The sequence below is a fragment of the Acomys minous genome, assembly GCF_964271855.1.
Source record: "Acomys minous genome assembly, chromosome: 1".
Lineage (NCBI taxonomy): Eukaryota > Metazoa > Chordata > Mammalia > Rodentia > Muridae > Acomys > Acomys minous.
The window spans coordinates 42,151,248-42,175,661 of NC_140483.1; the positions used below are offsets into that span (position 1 = coordinate 42,151,248).

At 38.2% G+C, this 24,414-nt stretch overlaps 1 protein-coding gene, 1 long non-coding RNA gene and 1 pseudogene across 4 annotated transcripts in view; all 3 read right to left on the reverse strand.

Annotated features, from left to right (window-relative positions):
* Positions 1–24,414, reverse strand: part of LOC311597863 — a 171,042-nt gene that overhangs the window by 18,920 nt on the left and 127,708 nt on the right. The gene's annotated exons all lie outside the window — the stretch shown is intronic.
* On the reverse strand, positions 1,811–17,153 carry PDC (phosducin). 2 transcript variants are annotated; one of them, XM_084781632.1, is made up of 4 exons: positions 17,120–17,153; positions 7,919–8,004; positions 4,830–4,981; positions 1,811–2,640 (listed from the first exon to the last, which is right to left on the reverse strand). In XM_084781632.1, the coding sequence occupies exons 2-4, from the start codon at positions 7,977–7,979 to the stop codon at positions 2,113–2,115; spliced, it is 741 nt and encodes a 246-aa protein (XP_084637758.1). In that variant the 5' UTR covers positions 7,980–8,004; positions 17,120–17,153; the 3' UTR covers positions 1,811–2,112. The 2 variants fall into 2 exon arrangements, with proteins under 2 accessions (XP_084637758.1, XP_084637757.1); XM_084781631.1 differs by lacking the exon at positions 17,120–17,153 and having other exon boundaries at positions 7,919–8,031.
* On the reverse strand, positions 19,174–19,981 carry LOC311596844 (small ribosomal subunit protein uS5-like; annotated as a pseudogene). The gene has a single exon. The product of its transcript is annotated as a small ribosomal subunit protein uS5-like (transcript).

Below are 24,414 nucleotides of genomic sequence, written 5' to 3' on the forward strand. Positions count from 1 at the left end.
TCCTTTACCATCTTGCCACCATCTTTTAAGTGTTCTGTTTTAGTCCATGGACTTTATCCCAATCTATAGTTATTCTGTTGAGTTTTTAGATTTATAAATAACTCATGTGAAGACCCCTGTCTTTTTTCCACTTTTTTTGTTTTTGCTTTTGTTTACATCATTTCATAGCTAACACTGTCCTTGAACTGCCAACTCCATTGCCTCAGCCTTCTGAGTGCTGAGCATGGCACCACATCTGACTTTTTTTCTATGTGTGTAAGATCAGTACCTTCTTAGTAGAGAATTCTTTAAGAGATGTATACATTTTCAGCCGCCGCTTGGGAGAAAATATGTTGAACTCCTTCTAAAAGCTCGTTGGTTATATGTAATCACCAGATCTTAGCACTTTTCCTCCACATGAGATCCCTGTTGTCTGGAAACCTAAAGGTAGGCCATATGGTGTTTTAAACCCTTTCCCCAATTTATGATGAGGAATCAATATTCAAGATTTAGACTCGTGAACAAAACTATTCATTTAAGGACAAAACTATGTTAGAGACCAGTCAGCATAATGTACTTAAATCCCACTGGAATTATGTAAAAATGGACGTGAAGAACTGGGATTATAGGTAGTTTATATACCTGTTAAGAGTTTAAAGACCATTAGCTGTGAGTGGTAGGTTAAAACTTTAAATTGTAGATGGATATACTTTTAATAATGGTTAGTTTAAAAATATTTCAAAGCCAATAATAATCTACCTAGAGAAAAGGAGCAGACAGTGCAGAGGAAATAGGCATAACCACAGAAGAGAATTTCTGGTGCCTGTGGGAAGGAGTGGAGGTACAGCACAGCCTGACTGGTTGGCTTGGGACACCTCTGTGGATTCTTTCTCCATTCTGTTAATAGACCCAGTTTGTGTGTAGTTGTCATTTCAATTCCGGTGGTAGGTAGATAAGGGATAAAGACCAGATAATGTCTGTTTTCTTAATGAGAAGTGAACAAGACGAAATGTCTAGAGTCCCTGACAGATGTGGCAAAAGTTTAAGGGAAAAAGAAAAGCCATGCACTAGTTATTTAAAAGGCTAGAGATCAAAGCTTCCAACATTCTCTGTTAACCTGTGGGCTGCCAGGTGATAACCTGCTCTTTACACACATCTCACAAGGAGTCTGTATCTGGATGGATCTGCGTCTGCACCATTTCTCCCACTGTTCACCACGTTGCTTCAACCTCCACTCACTCTGATTTAGTTACCTTCCTTACTCTCCAGCTAATTTACAGCATTATACTTTTAATGCTGTATTTAACTTTTGCACTTTCATGTCTATGTGAGGGAGGACAAACTTCCACAATTATTTTTTTTGTTTTGTTTCGATTTTGAGACAGGGTTTCTCAGTGTAGCCCTGGCTGTCCTAAAACTTACTCAGTAGACCAGGCTGCCCTCAGTCTCACAGAGATCCACCTGCCTCTGGGTCTAGAGTGCAAGGATTAAAGATATGCTCCACCACTGCCAGGCTTTTTGTTTTGTTGTTTTGATAAACTTCCAAATGTCAAGAAAAGTGAAAGTTAAAATTTTACTTCTTGTCGCATTGTTTTAAAAATGAAAACAATACTTTTTACATGGGGATTTATGCTTATTAGAGACTAGTAAATTAGATCATTCTTGCATTTGAGCTTTATGAAGGTTTTAGGTACTCGATAAAATAATACTCAACTTACAGTAGACTTTACACAGAATATTTGTTTCTTCATAGGCTTTTATTCTTATTATACAAGCCAATTTGTAAGGAATAGTCAGTTTCAAAAGCCCAAATAAAAATGCCAAGGGAAAAATGAGGAGTACAAAAGCTAACACATAACTTGAAAGGGATTTTTAAAATGACGTCATGTTGACATTATCCACCTCCTCTGTTCACTAATTATTTGCTAAGAACCCCAATGTTTCTGCAGTAAAATATTATCTCAATTTATACAGCTAGTACTAAGAATGCTATTTACATGATTTTAGTGTATTTCCACCCCAAATTTGAATAGCCATGGCCACATTTAGTGTTTGCTAAAGGAATATCGATACTACCAAAAGTCAGCATTCGCTGTGTAAAGGCTAGACCTGAGATGCCGACATAGTGAACAGTTACTCAATGTCTTCGTCTTCCATGTTGGTCTGCTCTAGGTCAAGCACCTCTCTTTCTGGTAGTAATCCATATTCATTTAGGAAAGACTCCACATCCCCAGCAAAAAATTCTTCAGCAAACTGTTCGGCAACACTAATGAAATTGCTTATGAGTTCCCCACCTTTGTATACAAGCAGGGTAGGGAGTACCTCTGAGGAAAAGCGGTCCCCAGCCCCAGTATTAGAAGCTTTTATTTTACAGAACTTAACCATTGGGTACTCTGACGCGAGGCATTCTAAGCTGCTGTTGAGTGCATCGCAGCCCTTGACACCGTCTTCATAAATGTTGACCACGATTGTGGTGACCTTCTGCTCCTTTTCAATGGCCTCCAGGAACTGCTCCCCTGTTTCCAGCTCATACACAAAGCCATATCTAGGCCCGAAGCTCAGCTTCTGATGCATATCCTGCATGCACTGTCTACGGTATTTGCGAAGGCAGTCTTCATCTTCTTTGTCTTGATGAATTAGTTCATATTCCTGAATGCTCATCTGAGAATGCACGAAAAGAAGTAACGGAGATAATTTGATCAGAAATGTCTCATCCTTAGATGCATCAAACTCATTCTCCAGTCTAGGAGCTTTTAATCTGTTGTCCTCTCTGTCTAGACTCCATCTTCCCTGCCTCTGACACAGCGTTCTCAAAGGCCGCTTTCAGGACCCCTCGCTCTACACTCCTCTTTTTAAAAATTTTGTTTTTATGTTCATAGCAATAAGTACTGCTGGGGCTTGTATTATATATTTGATGAACTAGCATTAGTTTTCAGGATAATGCTCAGTGTCAGCGATTATTTTTTTCTGATTATGGGCACTCCTCAGATCTGCTGACTCAGAACCTGTAAGGGCGAGGCTGCCCCATCTGTGTTTTAACAAGCCTTCCAGGTTATTCTTAACTACTGGCTTAGTCAAAAGGGAGAGAACAATGTATCTTTCCAAAATAGCCACATTCTATTGTGGTTAGAACATCAAATTATCTTAATACTCTTTCATAATATTGACTCCATTATTAATATATTTGATAGGCAATTAATCACCTCTGCCCCCAACTAATTAAAAAAATAATAGTCATAAAGGAGTAGTGATGCAGCCTAGAGTCATACGGCTCACTGGAAGGTGTGGAACAGCTTGGAAGCTGGCGGCTGAGGAGGCTCCAGGGCATCCTCACCTGTAGCATCCTCTTCATTGTGTAAGCCCTGAACTGCAGCTGCTGTCCCTTTCGTATTACTTGCTTCTGCCTCTTGTGTGTCTTCCTAACAGTGCCAATTCCTTTCCCCGGCTAATCTATCCTCCCTCCCTCTGTCTTCCTTTGTCTCTCCCCTCTCTTCTGATGTGGTCTTGCTTTGTAGTTCAGACTAGCCTGGAACTCAAGGTCCCCCTACCTCAACCTCCCAAGTGCTGGTGTTACAGACGTTGCCACCATGTCCAGGCCCCTTCTCTATTTTAATAGTTTTCCATATTAATGTTATTATCACAATGTAATTTGTTCTAGTCCTAAATTATAAAATGTTTGTGTAATTCTTAAGTTGTCACCATAGTTCAATAGCAATAGTTGCCGTCATAGCTCAATCAACCAAACCTCATGAATGTTGACTTGAAGATTCGTTTGCGCATTCATATTAGAAATTATTCTGCTTATGCATTGAGACAGATATTTAGGCATACAGACACATTTCTGAAGCTGAACCAGCACAAAATGTTTAATAACAACACCTCAGCTTTGATAGTATTTTAAAATATTTAAAAACATTTAAAAATTTTATTTTTCCCTTCCTAATTTACTTAAAACAAATGAAGACATTTTTTCCCACTTCCTCAGTTTGGAAAATGTGATTGCCTCATCCATGTTGCTACTTCTGTCTTCTGGCCCTCCCAATGTTAGTCTAACGATCATGGCGATGGCCTGAATGAAGCCACGGGCCGAGGCATATTTCTGCTCATAGCCTCTTCACTCAGTGTACCATCAGCGTAAACCGATTTGATGGTAAATAATCCTCTAGAGTGAATTTCCACAAATAAAAGATATCATTATTTCTTTCATTAGCATCATTAGTCTTGTTATATAAAAATATATGATATTTTTGAAGATTTTAAAATGTCTTGAAAGTATTAAAAAGGAAGTAAAAATGCTGATATTCTTCCAAGTTAATATTCGGCTGATGTCCGCTGACATTTTAGAGGGAGCACCTTTGCCTCTCCCTCTCTGTGACGCAGACATGTACGTGTTTAACTAAGGTCCTGGCAACGCTGTCCTTTCACACTCTGAGCTTCTTCTGCTTATCCCGTTTCTTCTCTTCCCCGGCGATCTCACTCTTCTGAGCTATGGGTATCCTCAACCTAGTGAACACCTCTGCACGTCTCTGCACACAGATGCTTCCTGTGCGCATAAACATACAAGGGTGAAAGCACACAGCGGTGTCTGTTGTGGCCCTAGAAAATGGAAGAGCTCGCTGAATCTAAAGGTCCATATTTTGTTTTCTCGTTTTTGCAAATCTTTCTCCACAGCAGTTCATATATTCATAACCCATCCCTTCGGTTGCCACATGTGTTTCCTAGTACAGGAACCCTTTGTCACAGACTCACTCTGTACTGCGGCGGAGCAGCGCCTAACACTCTGCAGTGCGTGTCTTGAGTGAGTGAGGCTAAGACATGGAGAACTCGTGACTGATCTCCGCTCCTCTTACCTTCCTGCTGACTCTGTCTCTGGAGTCTTTGTCATCTCGGCTCTGAGGAGAAGACATTTGTCTGAGGACCTCCTTCTTGCTGGGTGGGATTGAATCGCTATCTTCACTTTCTAATTTAAACTTTCTCCAATCATGTATTACTCCTTTGGGTCCTGAAATACAAATTTTAAATGTGTTGTGTACACAATTGAAATTTCTGCAGGTGTGGCCATGAGAGAATTTGTCATTTCCTGCATCAGAAACAAACATGCTGATTAGGCTAAAAAAAATTTTCTGACTTGGAGTTGAAAATAATCTCCAAGATTACCTTTATTTTTTTATTTTTTATTTTTTATTTTTTGAGACAGAGTCTCTCTGTGTAGCCTTGGCTGTCCTGGACTCACTTTGTAGACCAGGCTGGCCTCGAACTCACAGCGATCCGCCTGTCTCTGCCTCCCGAGTGCTGGGATTAAAGGCGTGCGCCACCATGCCCGGCCCGCAAGATTACCTTTATTAAATGGCAAAAACTGTGCTACATCTGTAATAGTGAGAATATAAATTATGTGCTTTGAGCTATTTACAAAAGTTTAGAAGCAAAATATTTAAAAATTGGAATGTATAAAAGCAACCAGAATTTAGCACTCACTACACGAGAAAGAAGCTTTTGTAGTAACTGAGCATTGGCAGTATAGTATTAAAGGAAACTGGAGTAATTGGAAGAGCAGCAATAACAATGGCACATGAACACACTGTGTGGAAAACACTATCTGACTTCAGTTAATGAAACTGAAGTGACGACGATTGGTACATAGCCAGCCAATTTCTTCTAAGAGCCTAATGCTCTCATTGCGGGAATGCAGAAAATAGGGTTTTTAGGTTTAAGAAAATCCAAGTAGAGGACCAGGGATATCACTCATTTGTAGAGTGCTTTCCTTATATGCACGAGGCATGGCCACACTGCACAGAAAATTCAGTGAAATCACCTATTTGGAACTACAATATTTGGTTCTTGAGAAACAATGGTTTGACAAGGGTCTAAACTTCTTGCAAGCACACAACATTAATAGAGCTATCCATACTAAGGCAGAGTCTTTAAGGTTTAGCATATTCTATATTCTATATTAGGGTGTATTCTTTCTCCATCACAATGTATCTCATATTGTATACTAATTTATAATCTAGATTATACACATTAATGTAAGGTTATTACAGCTGCTTTCATTAAGTATATTCAGGCAACCACTTTGTTATTTTTCTATGTTCCTTTAGAAGAACAGCAAGTGCTTTTAATCACGGAACCATCTCTCCAACCCACGGGTCACTACCCCTTCCACCTCCTTTTCTTTTAAATATAGAGCACAGTATATTATTATGAATATCAATTTAGTTGTTACTGATAGGTGATATTGCTTCCTCACTTTTTCTATTACATGTTATGTTGAATTACGCATCTTATAATAAAATTTTCCCTATTTGTCAAGTATAAGTGAAATTACTTGGTTGAAGGACGTGCCTCTCCGTTCCTGGTTGTGATGGTGCTAACCGCCCTTGCAGAGATTAAACCAGTTTGATTTGTGCTCTTCCCGGTGCTTCATTCAGAAAATGTTTTAAATTTATAGTTTTTCTCCTACTGCGGAAAGAAAAATGCATCTCACCAAAGTTATGTTTATGTCTTTTTAAGCTTATGCTTCTCTGTGAATCTTTTGCCCATGGTGATGGTTAATATTGATCATCAGTTTGATACGGTCTATAATCACTTAAGAGATAAGCCTCTAGGCATGTCTGTGAGGGTTTATTTAGCTAGGATAATTGAGGTGGGAAGACCAACCTTAACTGCTTCCCCATGGTCTGAGGTCCTGGAGAAAGGTAACTAAGCACTAGCACTCATCTATCTGCCTCTGCTTCCTGGCTGTGTATGGACACAACGGTCCAGCTGCCTCAAGCACCCAATGCCTTCCCCACCAGGTCGCACTGTGCCTGGAACTGTGCGCAAACACGAAGCCTTCCTTCCTTAAGTTGTTTTTGTCTGGATATTTTATCACAGCAACATAGAAATACACCAACTAATACATCCACTACTCTGTTTGGTTGCTGTTTTATTCCTTATTATTTGTAGAAACTCTTAATATAAATTAAAACATTAATTTGTTGTCTATTGGATGCGAATGTTTCTCCCAAGTATGCAGAATTTTTCTCTTAATATTTTCTTCTGATAACTTTTACTAGACAATGAACATTTTCTTTGTTTCTTCCCTTTTACCTTTCTATGTACCTTATTTTTCTCTCCCTCGTCTTTCTTTCCTTCCCTCCTTCCATCCTCCCATAATTTTCTGCTTCCTTCCAGCAAATGTATCTATAATTTCATTGTATAGTGCATACTTACAAAGATACTCTTACCATAGCTATTATTAAATGGATTTTCATATATTTATCCTGGTACTAGTGTGAATTCATTCAAACCTGTGGCTGAATTTAAAGGTTCCAGCCCGTGTGTACGACATGGAAAGTAAAAGTCACAACGATTCTGTAGACTCAAAAGGATTCAGAACTTAAAACCTAAGTCATTGTACTTAACATTAAAGCTTTTGGTTAGTGACATGTAAATAGCCACATACAATTCAAGAATTTAAGAATAGCCCCTTAATGAAATGATGTTGTGGTTTTTCTGGAGGTGGATTGAAATCCACTTAATTCAAACATCCATTTTCATCCTTTCACATTCAAAAAACTGTAATTAAGTATTACTTACTTTTGATCACACACACACGCGCGCACACACACACACACGGAAAATCTGTACTGGGTAGAGACAGGAGGATGGAGAAAATAGAAAGGGCCTTGCTTCAATTGTACATGGAGGAGTCTTAGGATAACTGGGTAGCAGGAAATTATCAAGAATTTATATTTTTTTTCTAACTCTTTGATACTGAAATAGCAAATAACTAGTCCTAGGCCCTTTCATTTAAGCTCATTTATTTAGTTAAATAGTTTAAAATTTACTTTTCCTGATTACATGAAGATATTGCTTCAATCCAATGTTTCTATAAGAACAGCAGATATTCTCGATTTAATCTTACTTTAAGAATTATGTTTCTCTGCGCTTTAGTTACCTGTGTGTGTGGCTTGTCCCTCAAAGTCTTCTTCTATGCTTTGGCTTCTGGCTTCTTCCATTTTGTGGGCTTGGACTTGGTGTGATCTGTGTGACGAACATAGAAGCGGTGAGGCAGATAAGCTCCGGAACACATGTGCAAGCACACACACATCCTCAAGCACGTGCGCATGCATTTATAGCCCCCTGATGTCACCCTGTGGGATTAAGGGTTATCATGGTGGGAAAGGGCATTTTAAATAGTTCTGTCTGCATTGTCAGATGACATGAGTTTAGCAGGTGCTACTAATGGTGTTTGTATAGTTTAGGTTTGTCGTACGGAGGTTTGTGTTACCATTTGGGGTTTATACACTTGGTGTTCACTATTGATGAATAAATTCTTTATTTTTATTACTATTTGTTAAAAGGTTTTTTAAAATCAAACTCTACAGCAATATCTCATATAATGGAAAATTCTAATTAATGGCACGTTTACTGTCTTAGTTGGTGTTGTATTGCTTTGAGGAGACTGCGTGACCAAGGCAACACTTATAAAGCAAAATCACTTAATTGGGTGGTAGCTTACAGTGCCAGATGTTTAGTCCATTCTCATCCAGGCTGAGAGCAGGGCGGCGTGCAGGCAGGTTCTAGAGCAGTGGCTGAGAGCTACATCCTGATCCACAGGCAGAGAGATAAAGAACCTGGGCCTGGCATGGGCTTTTGAAACCTCAAAGCCCACTCCTACTGACACATTCCTTCCAACAAAGCCACGGGTACTTCAGCAAGGCCACATCTCCTAATTGCTCTGATCTTTCTCGAATAGTGCCCTTCGCTCTCTGAGGACTAAGCATTCAGAGATTACGAGCATTGGGGGTCATTCTTATTCAAACCACCACACTTACTATTAGCATTTGGCACAGGCCATTCATTTTCCAAGTACCTTATGTGACAAATTCATTTAATGCTCTCATAACCATATGTGGTAGGTCAATTATTAATTACAATTGTGGAAGCTGAGAGTTGGAGAACTTCAATTATTTGTCATACAATGTTTGTAAAGGATTTTAACCTTGACTATTTGGCCTTGGAATCTACTGTTATCCATCACACTATTTATTAAAGTAACTAACTTGGGCTTCCCCCACCCCCATGATTTGGAAAATACACTGTATGAATTACCATTGAAAAAAAGATGGCCCAAGGAAAATTGGTAATCAGTATTTAACACTGAAACATCTTTCAGTGCTAAAGAGCAAGTTTTGATGAAATGATTGCCCACCAAACAAATGAAAGCAGATAGAAAGTACGAATATATTTTTTCTCCTCTTGTAATTTTGAGAAGGTAAAATTCTATGGCGACCTCATGGCCATTTACTTCTTTATGCTTAGTTCACAGTAAAATTCAATTTGCTTCTTTAATTATCTTTCAATTATCTGGAAAATTTGGCTATTATACACACTGGTTTGTCCCTAAGGAATCCATGTAGTTGTGATTTCCCTGAAACTTCCCTTGGGGAGGCGATATAGCACTGGATAGACCAAATGTCATTACCTTTTTTCTTTGCCCCTTTCAAAGTCAGTTTTAAACCCTGATATTATCCAGTCTGTACTTTAATTCCTTCCTATTTTTTGTTGATTTATACTTCGATTTTAGAGTTGGTTTCTTTAGTGCTTGTCTAGACTTCTTTGTGCCTTGACTTGTGGTGACAATATTTGGGCTGATCCTAGAATTCTGTTTCTTTTATTATAATCCCTTACAGAATCATCTGAGATCAAAATCATTGCCTCCTAGCTTTCTCATTTGAACAAGAAAAGGCTTTTAGGTAAGCTGTTAAGGGAAAACCAACCCATTCTAGAATATGTATGCAATTATAAGTATAATTAAGAGGGCCGGGCGTGGTGGCGCATGCCTTTAATCCCAGCACTCAGGAGGCAGAGGCAGGCGGATCGCTGTGAGTTCAAGGACAGCCTGGTCTACAAAGTGAGTCCAGGACAGCCAAGGCTACACAGAGAAACCCTGTCTCAAAAAACCAAAAAAAAAAAAAAAAAAAAAAAAAAGTATAATTAAGAATAGTGAATTTGTAATAATGTACGGAGAAGCTGTTGGTGCACAAGACTCTATAGGCTGTGCAGTTTCTGGACATTACAAATACTAAAGATTTATTTAGCTATTTAAAAAAAAAGAACTGTGAAGGTGAATGTATTTATTAAACAAAAAGAGTAACGGGAAAAGAATAAAAATGAGATGGAAATAAGTCAATACTGCTTTCTTAAGAAAAGAAATTTAATGACTTCAACTATTTAAGACCATTTTTATTTCTAAAGGAACATGAATGGTTTTTGCTTCAAAGTAAAAGCAAAGAACAAAGAACTTGAAACAGTTGATTATTTCAACAGCCGCTTAATCTCTAGAAAGATGGTAACTTAATTAGCTTTTACTTCTGTAAGAGTAGATTATTAATTTGGCTAGCTACAATTCTAAATAAATATATATAAAGCTAAGAACATTTACAATAATTGTCTTTCAAGTGGCGAAGAGACAAAACCATAGCTCCTTTCTTGGTTTATTTTTTAATAGCTTAGTTGTCAATCTCATAGAGAAAAAAGTTCTATTCATTTTTAGGCACGCGCATAGACTGATTTTATCACATGTCTTTGTTAAAAAGATAACCCAATTAATTAGGTCATACTTGCCTCTTGATTGCATTAATGTATACCTAGAATAGAATGTGTCGGACACTTCTCCTGGCTCTGAAGTTCATTTTAAAAATATGTCAGTAAGGTTCTCATTAATGTGAATTTGACGGCCTCCCTTTGAGTTAAGGTATAAAAATGAACAAAATTTGATACTGTTTACTGCCAGGAAAAGGAATAAACAAATTAAAAGAAAAATATTGAAGGGGCTGGAGAGATGGCTCAGAGGTTAAGAGCACTGCGTGCTCTTCCAAAGGTCCTGAGTTCAATTCCCACCAACCACAGGGTGGCTCACAACCATCTATAATGTGATTTGATGCCTGCTTCTGGTGTGCAAGTGTACATGCAAGCAAAAAACTGTATACTTAATAAATAAATAAATCTAAAAGAAAGAAAAGAAAAATATTGAAATATGAAAATGTTTGTTTCTACATTCATGGTGTCTGGAGTAGACAGCGTAAACAGAATATTATTTAATATTGATAAGTTCTTATCTACTACAATTTTAGTAATTCCCCGTCTAGCCACATTTCTCTGAAACTTGCTGGTTATCCCAAATAATTTATCATAATACATTTACATTAGTATCATATAAGCAATTGCATTAGTATTAAAAATAATACAGATCTTGGCATACAGAAAATAAATATTTTCTAAACAAGACCTGTGCAGTGGGAAAATATCACAAAGCCTCCCCCCTAGATCAGGAGCTACTGGCAATTAATGCCTGCCAAGACAGGGAACAATTAGTCTTCTATAGGGACAAGCCCCTTGATATAGATCACTAAATTGACTTAGTAGGTTCTATGTATCCATCTCTCTATCAGCTATCTCTATCTACCTACCTATCTATCTATCTATCTATCTATCTATCTATAATGTATCTATCTATGTATCTATCTATCTATAATGTATCTATCTATAATCTATCTATCTATGTATCTATGTATCTATGTATCTATGTATCTATCTATCTATAATGTATCTATCTATCTATCTATCTATCTATCTATCACAATTATAGAAGAAGAGATTATAAAGCTGAAAAGGAATGGTGGGGGCATAGGAGGAACTGGAGAGGGGAGAGTGTGGGATTGAAATGATATAAATGCAGTAATCATGTATAAAAAGTCTCAAAGATAATAAAAATTATTTAAAAAAGAAAATACATGTTTTATGTGCCTGATGTAGAAAATAAAATGTACTTTAAACTATTATTAATTTTTTTTAAAAAAATCAACATTTGAGACAGGCAGTAAAGGCACACACCTTCTTTGAAGCCAGCCTGGTTTCCAGAGTGAGTTCCAGGACAACTAGGGCTACATAGAGAAACCGTGTCTTGGAAAAACAAAACAACAACAGCAAAACCAGCATTTGGGGGTCTGGGAAGATGGCTCAGTGGATAAGAGCACAGTCTGTTCTTCCAGAGGTTCTGAGTTCAATTCCCAGCAACCACGTGGTGGCTCACAACCATCTATACAGAGATCTGATGCTCTCTTCTGGCCTGCATGTGTATGTGTAAATGCAGATAGAGCACTCATACATAAAATAAAACAAATTCTTAACAGCCACTGGGCAAAATGTCCTCATTTCTACCACATACAGAATTCTGCCTAAAAATGGGCAAGCTTGGATGCAGGCAGAGTCAGTGGCCAAACTCTGCCAAGACAGGGTAAGCAAGTCCTCAATAGTTCCTGCCTCACAAATATGTCTGTCAGATATAGTGGGCCAGAAGGCTGAAGATGATGCTCCAATGTTATAGAGAGTTTTGGGTGACTGTTCAGGTAGCAAACTGTCTCTGCCATCTTCTAATTTGGAAAGCTACTAAACTTCTCTCCCTGTCTACTCAGTAATTAATTTTATTTCTTCTCAAGTCTCTGACGGAGTTGAAGACCAGATAGTTTAGTTTTACAATTAAGCTTAGTTGTTTAGGGGTTAAAATGTTTTTAGGTCTAGATAGATGTTTTAAGTTGATAATGACAAGATATGATAGATATTGATTTATATTCAGAATTTTAGACCAAAGATAGGACAGATGTTTTCTTCAAGGCTGCCAAATACAAATGGCCAAATCACTAAGAATGTAACATTTATATAATTTCTAATTGTGTCATGGTTCTTCTTGCCATAAGTAGTTTATTGTATATATGTATAATAATATAAACATATATGTAAAAAATAAAAAATGTTTAATAAAAAATTTCACTTAAAATTCAGTATTTGGAGGCTGGAGGGATGGCTCAGAGGTTAAGAGCACTGTCTGCTCTTCTAAAGGTTATGAGATCAATTCCCAGCAACCACATAGTGGCTCACAACCATCTACAGTGAGATCTGGTGCCCTCTTCTGGCATGGAGGTGTACATGCAGGCAGAACACTATACATAATAAAGTAAATAAACAAATCTTTTAAAAAATCTGCATTTGGCTTGAAATGATGTAATGAATATTGGTTAAAAGTTACACACCTACTTTAAATAGAGGATTTTAAATAACAATGATATTATTATAAGCCTTTGGATGGCAAGGAGAATAATAAGAAGTTGTGTGACTGGAAATAGATATTAAAATGGAGCAAGAAGACAGAAAAGAAAATAACCCACCTTCATCAAGATTTACTGTCTGAAAGAATTACTGTGTTTTTCATCTTAGCGAGATATAATAATCTGTGACCCTGCTTTTTTTTAATATTGGGCTGTTATAATACTGTTTGTTTGTTTGTTTTGAGACAGGAACTTATGCATCCCAGGTTGGCCTAGAACTTAATACGTAGCTGAGAATTATCTTGAACTTTTGCTTTGTCTGTCTTTATCTCCCTGAGTGCCTTAACTACAAACATGTGCTACTACACCTGGTGTATGAATTGAGACTGGGGCTTCCTGCACAGTAGGCAAGCACTCTATTGACTTAACTATAGCCCCTATTATATTTTTTTAATTAATAAAAAAAATCTAAAATGTATTAGATAACTGCTATAGAAGCAAAGAACTACCTCTGTCTGTGCATCTCTTTGTCTGTTAGTTTAGGTGTTTGTGGTGTATGTGTGCACATCAAAGGGAATGCACTTGTTTGTATAGGTTACACGTGTGAAGGCACAAGTTGACATTAGACTGTCTTTCTTAATTGTTTCAATTGTTTAATGAACCCCGGGCATTGGTCTGTCTCTGCCCACCCTCGTCCACTGCTCAAATTATAGACACCCACCACCACTGCTAGCTTTTTTATTAACTGTGTGCTAGGGATTTGAACTCATGTCTTTATACTTTGTGCAGCACGTATTTCACCCACAGGTCTCTCCAGTCCTTGAGGAGCTATTATTTTGTAAGATGGCTGAATCTAGCAAAAGTACTAGGCGAATAAAATCCATAACTTCTCCTTCCTTCCCCTTTCCTGTTGTAAAAGCTGGGTTTCCTGCCACCCTCTGTGTTCTGTAAGAGTCACACTGCATCTGATCACCCTTGCCGCTCATCCTGCTCCGCCTTTTTCCATCGTCACTCATATAGCTCCTATGTGACTGCTTTGCTGTTCCAAGGTGACTGTGAGTTAATCTGATCAACTAAGCCAGGCTGATGTTCTCACCCATATTAATGTGTTCATTGAGATATGTAACCCATGCCACAAAGGTCTATGCCAGTGTCATAGTGGGCTCTCATAGAACACATTTTGTATTTCTTCTTAGTAAAACAAGTTATTTGTTAACTTTATGAGAGATAGGCCTGACAACACCATGTCAGGTCATATAAGAACTGCTAGGTCTACGGAGAACTCTTCTTTCAAATTGTAAAGATGGAGACGATTATTCCCCAAAGCCATGTTTTCTTCTTTTTACCACTCCACCCCACTGTATTGATCCTATATTTTGGAGGAAGAGTAGGGACAGCTGAAAGTGTGCCCTTAGGCCAGTGTCATTACAGAGGAAACTTTATGCCTCATCTTTGTGGCTTTGTTATAATTATCCTCTGGTTTGTCTGTATCTTTTCCTCAGAAGGAGGACTTGACTTCCTGTGTACTATGAACGTAAATGCTTTGAATGGCAGTAGACACACTGTGTAGCACTCGGACACTTAGATCTAAGCTCAGCTCTGCCAACCCTTAGCTGTACGACCTTAGGCAAGTCCCTAAAACTCGATTTGCTTGAGCTTTTCATTTGTAAAACTGACAGTAATTCTATCTACTTCAAAAAGTCTATGAAATTAAGTACAAGAAATTATGAAAAGTGTGTGGTGTTTAGTATCAGTCAGTTAACTTGCTTTGAATAAAAACTAAATTTTAAAATAGTGAATAATCAAAAGGAAGCTTAAATATTTAAATTTAATAATTTATGTAGTCAAACCAAAATTTTATTTAAGAGACAATATGTATATGCTCTCCTAATACAAAATCATCTCTCACATCAAAGATCATGTATGCATGCATACATACATACATACATACATACATACATACATAACATATCACACGGTTTGTCCCTCAACTAATATATATGCTCCTATTTCATTACTGACTGGGTGCTTTATAACAGTACTTTGATTTATATTTCATAAGGAATATTTGCTGCAAGGCATTTAAGAACATACAAAATAAGGAGAATATTAATCTTGAATTGTGAAATACAGTATAATAAAACGGTCATGAAATCGCACAGAGGAAATAGGAATGTTGATTTAAGTGGGGTGTGACGTATTTATTCTCTAGTGAACTGACTTCCTTCCTTACAATTCTGCTAATTGTCAAATGATTGGTTTTCTTTTCTGTGTCTATGTCATGGTGCCACATAGAGCTACCATGTATACTCTCCCCTACGTTTCAGTTCACTAATGAAATAGGGCTTTTCCTAGAAAGTAAAGACAACCCAGGATTTCTCTTACCATCACTAGTTATCCTAGTTGTTAACTTGGAGATGCATCAGCTTTTACACTTCATAATTATCATAACAAGAGTTTTCTTTAAAGATAAATGACTAGGAGCGTCAGTGGAATGTAAGACAGTCTTTAAAACTATGACAATGACTAAAAACACTGAGCTGAGCTACTGGTGGGAACTCAATTACTAATGTGGGCTTCTTTGCATATAAGGCACACTCTTAGCTGATGCACTTCCACTCTCCCACAGACTCCGATACAGTTCATGACAACTGATGGGAGACATGTGATAGAAACCTTGATGTAAGATGCTGCTGAGCAGATGTTCTTACCTTCTTCCCTGCTCTATAAACAGTGCTGTGTGTTTTTAGCACATGAGTCTGGGCAGGTGACCGGAGTAGGGTGTCTTTTAAACACCAGGAAAACTTGGAAAATAGCAATTTTATATTTGTCAGCCTGTATTATCAGTAAAAAAAAAATCTTTAAGAAACATGAGCTTTTAGAATGAAAATATACTTTTTGTGCTCAATGAAAGGATGCCAATATCAGCTTTGCTTTTACAATCTTTAGACATTCTCTTGTTCTGGAGAGAAAAGAAGTATTACAGACATCTAAGAAATTTGTGGCAGCTATCTTTCTTAACTATACATTTCTTTTTAGTAAACTTATTTTCTTCCAGTATATACTGCTTAATTCTATTATAAATATTATAAATGATACACCAGATGCTCTGATCATAATGGGACATAAAATCCAGTTGATAAACAAAATATTTTTTCAAAAATTGCTATAGTGAATTAGATGATTTATGGAGTAAATTATACATTAATGTGATTTCAAGTATCAAATATAATGGGTATATATGCATCTATATATTTAAAATGAACACTGTAGATAAAAGCTGCTTGTAGTTAATAAAATCACTGCATTTTAAACAATGGGAAAACCACTTTAATCACACAAACAATAAATTTTGTTAGTAATGATAATGTTAGTGGGGGTAAAATAAGAGAAAAATGAAATCATTCAAAATAAAAATTTCACATAACTTAGTAAACCTCGTCAAGTTCTCAATATTTGTCTAAAAAAGCATCACTTTGATCCTTAAAAGTTTCAGACATTTGAAGTAGATATTTTATCTCCACTTTAATGTTTAAAAAAGAAACAACAGCCTGAAATGTACACTATTATCAGAAAGCCCCAAAATAGAGTGTTGACTGTCATATTCAAAGGTCTAGAAAGCTTTAGTATTAAGTGAAAATACTCTAGCATTGAGTGCAATGCTGCTTTCTCTGGGCTGGGAGCCAAATTCTCAAACACAAAGTGAAAGGACTCATTTCTTCCCTCCAGTTCTTCGTGCACTCAAAGGAAAGCTATAAAATTTAATTTCAGAATTAATTGTCTATTTGAGGATTTCTATTAAGCAAATATCAGACTCATATCTGTGTGATTAATCTGAACTTTGGTTAGCAAAGTTGATTAGAAATGGTTCTAAGAAGGAAACAGACCCAGTATGGAATTGTCTTTATAGTATACTTGATGTTAGGTGGAAATCTTTTAAAAGAACACAACAGCATGTAAACACTGAAATCATAATCCTTTCCCTGAAGGCAAACTAAAAAAATATTATCAAAACATTACTTGTAGACTCACAGTTCGGGGCTCTGTACCTGGTGTCCTAGATTTTGTCCACTGGCTGAGAACCGCTGGCCACTGAACTCCTTTGAACTTGGACCAGTTTTAAGCTCAGATTTAAGATGCCTGGATATTGATGACCTTTGCAGAAATAGCTCTGAACATGTAATAGGATTGCCGTAAGAGAATTAACAGAGCATATTTGTTAATAGCAGGACAAAACAAACTAACTAATAGAGAAAGAGCTACAAGCCCTGTGTTTATTACAATCTTTGTCCACCTCTTTCTCTGTCGTTTGAGAAAATGACTTTCTGGACTTCTTGATATCTATATTCAGGAATTTCTTGCCTTTTTCTAAAACACACAAAAGATCTTTAAGAACTCCCAATATCATTTGGCATGGTATATTTTTTTTTCTTTGAATTTGCCAGCCAGCTAATTTTCTTTTTGACCCTTGAAATGTTTTCTACATTGAAATCCTTGAAAATATTTACCTTTTGCAACAAAATTCCAAAAAAATCTTGATTGCTCTTCAGAAACACTAATGCTGACATCTGATTGTGTCTTCCCTACATCTTATCTATCTTTCTGAGTTCTTTCTTGTTTGCTGTTTTAATCATGCCAGTATTCCCTCGTGTACATTTTTTAAACTGACCATTTATTAAATGGCATCAGTTGTAACAGCGTGCACAAGACATTTATGAGTCCTATCCAGACAAAATCTCAGCATGGTTTCTCTGGCTGAGGCACTGTAAGCATTTGAATCGTGCTGGGATCAGAAGAGCCAATTTTCTTTAATGGTGTGACTCCTGGTAGACTGACCATAGTTCAAGGCAGGCTCCACATCCAACAATGGTAGGGTAACCTCTTCTGGCCTCTGCAGACTGCAGCCACACATGTACTACAGGTAAACACACAGGCCAAAATATCCATATGCCTAAAATAAGACAAAATTAAAACTAGGCCAAATCATTCTGTTCTAGCATTATTTAATATGTAAATTACATTACTATACTGGAAATAAAGTAAGTATACACTAACATTTTCTAAAAATGAAAATTTCAATTTAGAGGATTATAAGTTTTTAATGTATATGTTTATGATTTTCTCAATTGTATTGATATCTATTTTAATGACTCTCCTTCATCTCTATGTTTATTAATATTTTCTCTTTCTTTTGGTTACTTTGGCTATGGACTTGTCAATATTGTTTCTCTTTCTAAGATCCAACTCATTGATTTCTCTTTAATTAGTTTCTGCCCCAGCTATAATTGTTTCTTTATATCATTACTTTTCAGTCCAGCTTATTGTTTTTCAGAGCCCTAAGGTTTTGATCTGACAAAATAACTTAATTATTAAATTATTTCTTGAGTCTTTTCTCATGTGTTTAATGTAGGCATTTACAACTATGAACTTCCCTCTTGTACTCTGAGGTTTCAGCATACTGTCCTGCTTTTTATCCACTTTTATGAGTTGTTAAAGATCCTCAATTACCCATTCATCATTCAGTAATGGATTGCTTAATCTCCATGACACTGACATTTCTGTGGTTTCTCTTGCCATTTATTTCTAGCCTCATTCCGTTTTGGCTAGATTAAATGCAAGAAAAAATTTCAATTTTCCTTTATTTGTTGAAATGCTCTCTTTTTGCTAATAGATAATCAATTTTAGAGAGTGTTCCATGTACCAGGAAGATTACTGTATACTGTGAATTGCTTGGATATACTTGTTAAATGTATTTATTTAATCTATGATGCTATCAAACGCTAATGTTTCTGCTTATTTTTGCCAACATGACCTGTGAATTGGTCAGAGGTTATTAAAGTTGCCCACTAATATTGTTTTGGTAATCTGTGTCTTTGCATTTGTTGTACTATTTATTGTATGAAATTGCGTGCACCTGTGTTTGATGCACACATATTTAAAATCGTGATGTCCTCTTGATGCACTGTTGCCTCAATCAGCATGAATTAACCTACTTTATCTCTTCCTTCTTTAATTCGGTTCAAAGCCAATTTTTGTTAGATATTTGAACACCACCATCTGCTTGTTTCCTGGTTCCATTTGCTTGGTATGATTTTCTATCCCTTCATTCTAAGCTAGTGTCTGTCTTTTCTGATAAGGTGAGTTTCCTTGGGACAACAAATAGTGTCAGGTAGATGTAGGTCTTGGAAATGGCATCAAAAGTGGCCTTGGCAAAGTTGCCCAGGGTAGCAGTACAGCCCCTGGCTGATGTGTAGCAGTCATCAATACCGGCCATCATCAGTAGCTTCTTGGGCACAGGAGCTGAGACAATGCCAGTGCCTCTGGGCGCAGGGATGAGACGCACCAAAACAGAGCCACAGCGGCCTGTTACCTTGCATGGAACAGTGTGTGGCTTGCCCATCTTGTTCCCCCCAGTAGTCTCTTCGCACAGGGACGATGGAAAGCTTGGCCAAGATGACGGCCCCTCGGATAGCAGTGGCTACCTCCTTGGAGCACTTAACACCAAGACCAGCGTGTCCATTGTAGTCCCCAATAGAGACAAAAGCCTTGAACCTGGTCCGCTGGCCAGCCCGTGTCTGCTTCTGCACTGGCATGATCTTGAGAACCTCATCCTTTAGGGATGCGCCCAGGAAAAAGTCAATAATCTCGGACTCCTTAATGGGCAGGGAGAACAAATAAATCTCCTCCAAGGACTTGATCTTCATATCCTTAACCAGGCGGCCCAGCTTGGTGATGGGGATCCACTCCTTGTCTTCGGCTTTCCTCCACGAGCCCCGCGGCCTCGACCGAGGCCCCTAAGGCCGCGAATCCTCCGCGGAAGCCGCCTTGCCCTCCTAATCCTGGGCCCCCGGGTCCTCCGGGTCCTCCCGCTGCACCGGCATCATCCGCCATTTGGTGTTTTCCCGAGGAAGAAGAAGCTTAATGGTTTAATTATAACGTAATGATGGGAGTTTGCTTTCTGGCCTTGTCTGTTTGGTTGTTCTCAAAGCCCTTCTGTCCCTGTATGGACAACCCTTCCTAGGTTTGGGCAATTTTCTGCTATGATATTCTTGAAAATATCACCTTGACCTTTAAGTGTGAAATTCTTCTCCTTCAGTGGCAACAATTTGCAAGCTTTGTTATTTCACAGTTGTCCCATAGGCTGTGAATGTTCTGTTTGTGCCATCTTATTAACTTATCTCTGTCATTATCTGAATGTTTTCTTCCTCCACCTTCTTATAAAGCCTTGTAATTCTGTTCTCCCCTCAGTCCATTCTTCTGGTAAGGGTTTTTACTGGGCCTATTGAAATGTTCATTTCCAGTATTTTAGTTTAGTTTTCTTTTCAGTGTTTGAAAGTCTTTGTTGAATGTCACATTCACGTGGCATTCTTGTATTGTCTCTATTTCATTTAGCTACGTGCTTATATTCTTTTGGAATCCATTCAAGATTTTACTTGTGTTTTTTATTATTTCTTTTTGAATATTTTTTATCATTATTTTTGAATTATTTGGAGATTTATTTAATTTACTCTCATTAGAGGATATTACTGTAAGACCAGCCAGTTTTGGAGAATCATGCTACCTTGAATTTTCATGCCTCTTGTATTTTCACCTTAGGATTTGAGGACAGGGTGTTGGCTTGACTTCCCCCCACTCCCCCCATCAACCTTCTTCTTTCAGTGATGTTCAAGAGGGACTGCTTTGTAATAAGGTTTGTCCTTTCTCTGTTAGGCTGTTGTTTGGAGCACTGGACTGTTTCTTAGACTCTCCTGAAGGTAGAATATTGTCTGCAAAACAATCACCACCACTGGATAGGCCACCGAACACACAGTAAAGAGCAAATAACAATCAAAAGAAACCACCCCTTAAATACCACTTGCTTTGGAAAACAAAGTAACACCAATAGTGTTGTATGCACTGACACAGTAGTTGCTGTGAGTATGAGAGGAAAGGATAAAAAAACAAAGCAAGATTAAGGGTTAGTATTGAGTTGATAGTAAAAACTAGAGATGGGGGGAACAATAAGAATAAAGGGGGAATAATGTGCCTTTGGCTATAGATAGGATAAGATAAGAAAAGAGAGATAAAGAAATTTAATCAGATAACCCAAAGGAGAGGCATAGTGTGAGAAGAAGAGAAGGTGATGCTAAGAGGCTAGGGATGGTCATCCCCACCTTCGATTCTCTTGGTTCCTCCTCCCAGGCTCCTTCATACCTTTCAGACTTATGATATCAGGGTATAGATGCTGGTCTCCACAGTGGGTGATTCTGTATGGGTCAGGGTCACAGATGTGGGTCACGCCTCTAGGTGGCTCTTTGAGGGTTGGGTTGAAAATGCTATTCTTGCATATGGAGGCAACTTTGCAAGGTCAAGATTGGGTCAGAAGCCGGGCGTGGTGGCGCACGCCTTTAATCCCAGCACTTGGGAGGCAGAGGCAGGTGGATTGCTGTGAGTTCAAGGCCAGCCTGGTCTACAAAGCGAGTCCAGGCCAGGCAAGGCTACACAGAGAAACCCTGTCTCGAAAAACAAACAAACAAACAAAAGATTGGGTCAGATATGCAGGTCTTGTCAGTGGGTCAGTTCTTTCATAGTGTAGGTCACACATGCCGTTCACATCTCTGAGTGTTACTTCTGAAATCTGGCTGTGGATTCTGTGTTATCCTTTCTGATGTCTAGCTACTACTTGTAGCCTGACTTCCTCTGAAGAGTATGGCTCTGCCCAAGTCTCTACCTTACGGAACACTCTATGATTCTGACACAGAGTGACTCCCTCATAGTCTAGATGTATTCTGCCAACCAGTTTTCAGTGCATAAGGTCTCTAACTCTTTCTCTCAGTTTCCCAACACTGTTATGTACCAAGGGTCTGAGCTGTTCCACCGACATAGCATGGCTTTCTTTAAAGGAGCATTGCACTGCTATTTCAGTCTTTTTATGATAATGTCTACCTTGCTTCTCTGGTTCTAGAAGGAGTGTTTTCCCAGCAGCATCTTCTATCTTGTTGCAGAAAATACATAGGGTATTACAGTTTATTATTAAAAGCCTATAATTATTATGGTAGTTATTTTTAACTCAATATCATATCAATAAAAGGCACAGACACCCGTTGTATTTAAATAAGCCTGGTTTCACCAGGGCGGGGCAGATATTACCCCCTAATCTACCTTATTACCTCTCAGCCCTACATCCCATGCCGTTTGCTTTAATCTCCTATCTGGGCTACTTCCCATAAATACTTGCCCATGCTTTCCCTCTGGGCTGCTTCGCTCCATGCTGCTCTTCAGAGTTCTTCCTCCTGGCCCACATGGGCCTGTTACATGGTGACTCTCCCTCTTTCTCCTCTACCTGTCTCTCCCCATGATCCTTCTCTCTGCCAAGCCCTGGAACTTTGGCCACATCTACCTCATTTCTGCCCTGCCCAGGTGTGTAAGCATTTATTCAGCCAATCAGGGATAATTTGGAGGCAAGGATTACAAACGTCCTTTTGGGGTACATGAATGTCTGCTCTTAAAAGACAGAAAGCAGACCTCCCTCGGGGAACACCATAAGTAACAATCAAATACAAAGCACCAGACCGTGCTGTTACAATCTTTGATGATATTATATGCCGCTTTTAGCTCCCTTTCTCGCTTTCTTTATTGTTTTTCTGCCTTTGGTATGCCTCTTCTCCTCTCTACCCTTCCCCCATCACCACTTCCTCTTCCTCTTCTCCCTCCCACCTCCCACCCTCTACCCCACCTCCTATAACAGAGAACTCTTTCAGAACCACCAATCCTTTAGTATGTACTCTATCGCCTGTTAGATTTTTTTTTTAAAGTTTCCTGTGGTGTAATTTTGCAGTGTTCTAATTGAGGGTAATTTAAACATTTTGCCCCCAAGTATTTTAGCATGTGATGTGTGATAAGAACATGTAGAATGGTTTGCCTAGGACCCTAATGCCTTACAATAACTAGATGTTTTGGTCAGGCCTGTTAAAAGAACCAGAAACACAGCACTGAAAAAGAAAGAAGGGCAGTGCCATAAAACCAGTGCACATCAAGGCACAGAAGAAGACATCTTTGATGGGCATTCCTGGAATGTGAAGACACCAATCACGCAGAAATGACATTTGAGATGTTTGGCAAAGCAATGGAAGTAACTGCAAGTTTTTTTTTCCGAATAGTTGAAAGTTAGTTATGCATAAAAGCTTGTTTCAACTTCAAAATACCACATTTGGCATCAAGTCTGTAATTATCTATCACCAGATGCTGTGTTCTGTTGTCGTGTTTCTGGCTTTTTAAGTGGGAGAGAAAAGGAGTTTCCAAGATAGTTATGGTAAGGCCTAAATGCTTGCCTTGATTGTATACATTCTTCATTCAGTGAGCAGGTCCAACATAAATATTTAAACTGTAAGTTCCCTTACAGAGGAATGAGGTTTTCAAGTGACCCCATGTTTATAGGGATTTATTTTTCTCAACTGAGAACTCAGACTTTAAATGAGGCAGCAATAGTGAATTAGAAAGAGAGAACCAGAAAGTAAAGGGCAATGCAAATATGTAGATGAGGCTAGCGGGCTTGGCTCATCTGAATTCTCAAAAATATCTCATTTGATGCATTGCTTTTATGACCTTTTCATAAAGCAAGGAAAAGACATACTCAGAACACATCACCATGCAGTCATACGACATGAAGTTAGCCCACCCCTATGATGTCATTGCTGTTTCAGACCATTATAGGAAAAGACTATGTGGATAGATAAATGACTGTGTCTTCCGGTTTTATGGTATTGAGATCCAGACTACATAAATTGTACTTTGTTTATGTCTGCAGTTGGATTTCCTAGACAATGAGGGTTTTGCTTGAATGGGATTTTTAAAGATAGTATTTGTAATGAATCAAACACACACACACACACACACACACACACACACACACACACGTTCCTTTTGTAAAAGAAAAATGCAAAGCAACAGTTCATTACAGATCCAGTGAAGGCAGCTCAAGCGTTTATGAGGTGGGACTCTGGATCCTGACAGATGAATACTTAAATTCTGCATGTGTCACTTACAGTTGTATGATTTGGGGCTGTGGGCCTTTGCCTACAGGCCAGAGGTTGGCTCTCTCCAGGTAAGCTTCCTGCTCAAACATAGGTGAGCAGACCCCAGTTGACAACAGCCTGCCAGACCCAAATGTGTTAAAAAAAAAAAAAAGTTCCTTGCAGACCCTAACCCACACAAAAGGTGTCAAAAGCTGGCTCTTTGAAAAAAAAAAAAAAACATATCAAAGGTGCCCTGGAGACAAGCCCAGGGAAGTGTCTTGCGAGTGTCTCCTGCTATTCAAGTAAGCTTAGTTTAAAAACCCAAGGGCTGGAAGGCTGAGCAGCGCACC

Coding starts and splice junctions, on each gene's coding strand:
- PDC (XM_084781632.1), bottom strand. CDS start 7,979: ATGGAAGAAGCCAGAAGCCAAAGCATAGAAGAAGACTTTGAGGGACAA. Junction 4,982..7,918: donor GGGACAAGCCACACACACAG/GTAACTAAAGCG, acceptor TTTGTATTTCAG/GACCCAAAGGAGTAATACAT. Junction 2,641..4,829: donor GAGACAGAGTCAGCAGGAAG/GTAAGAGGAGCG, acceptor GTGCATTCTCAG/ATGAGCATTCAGGAATATGA.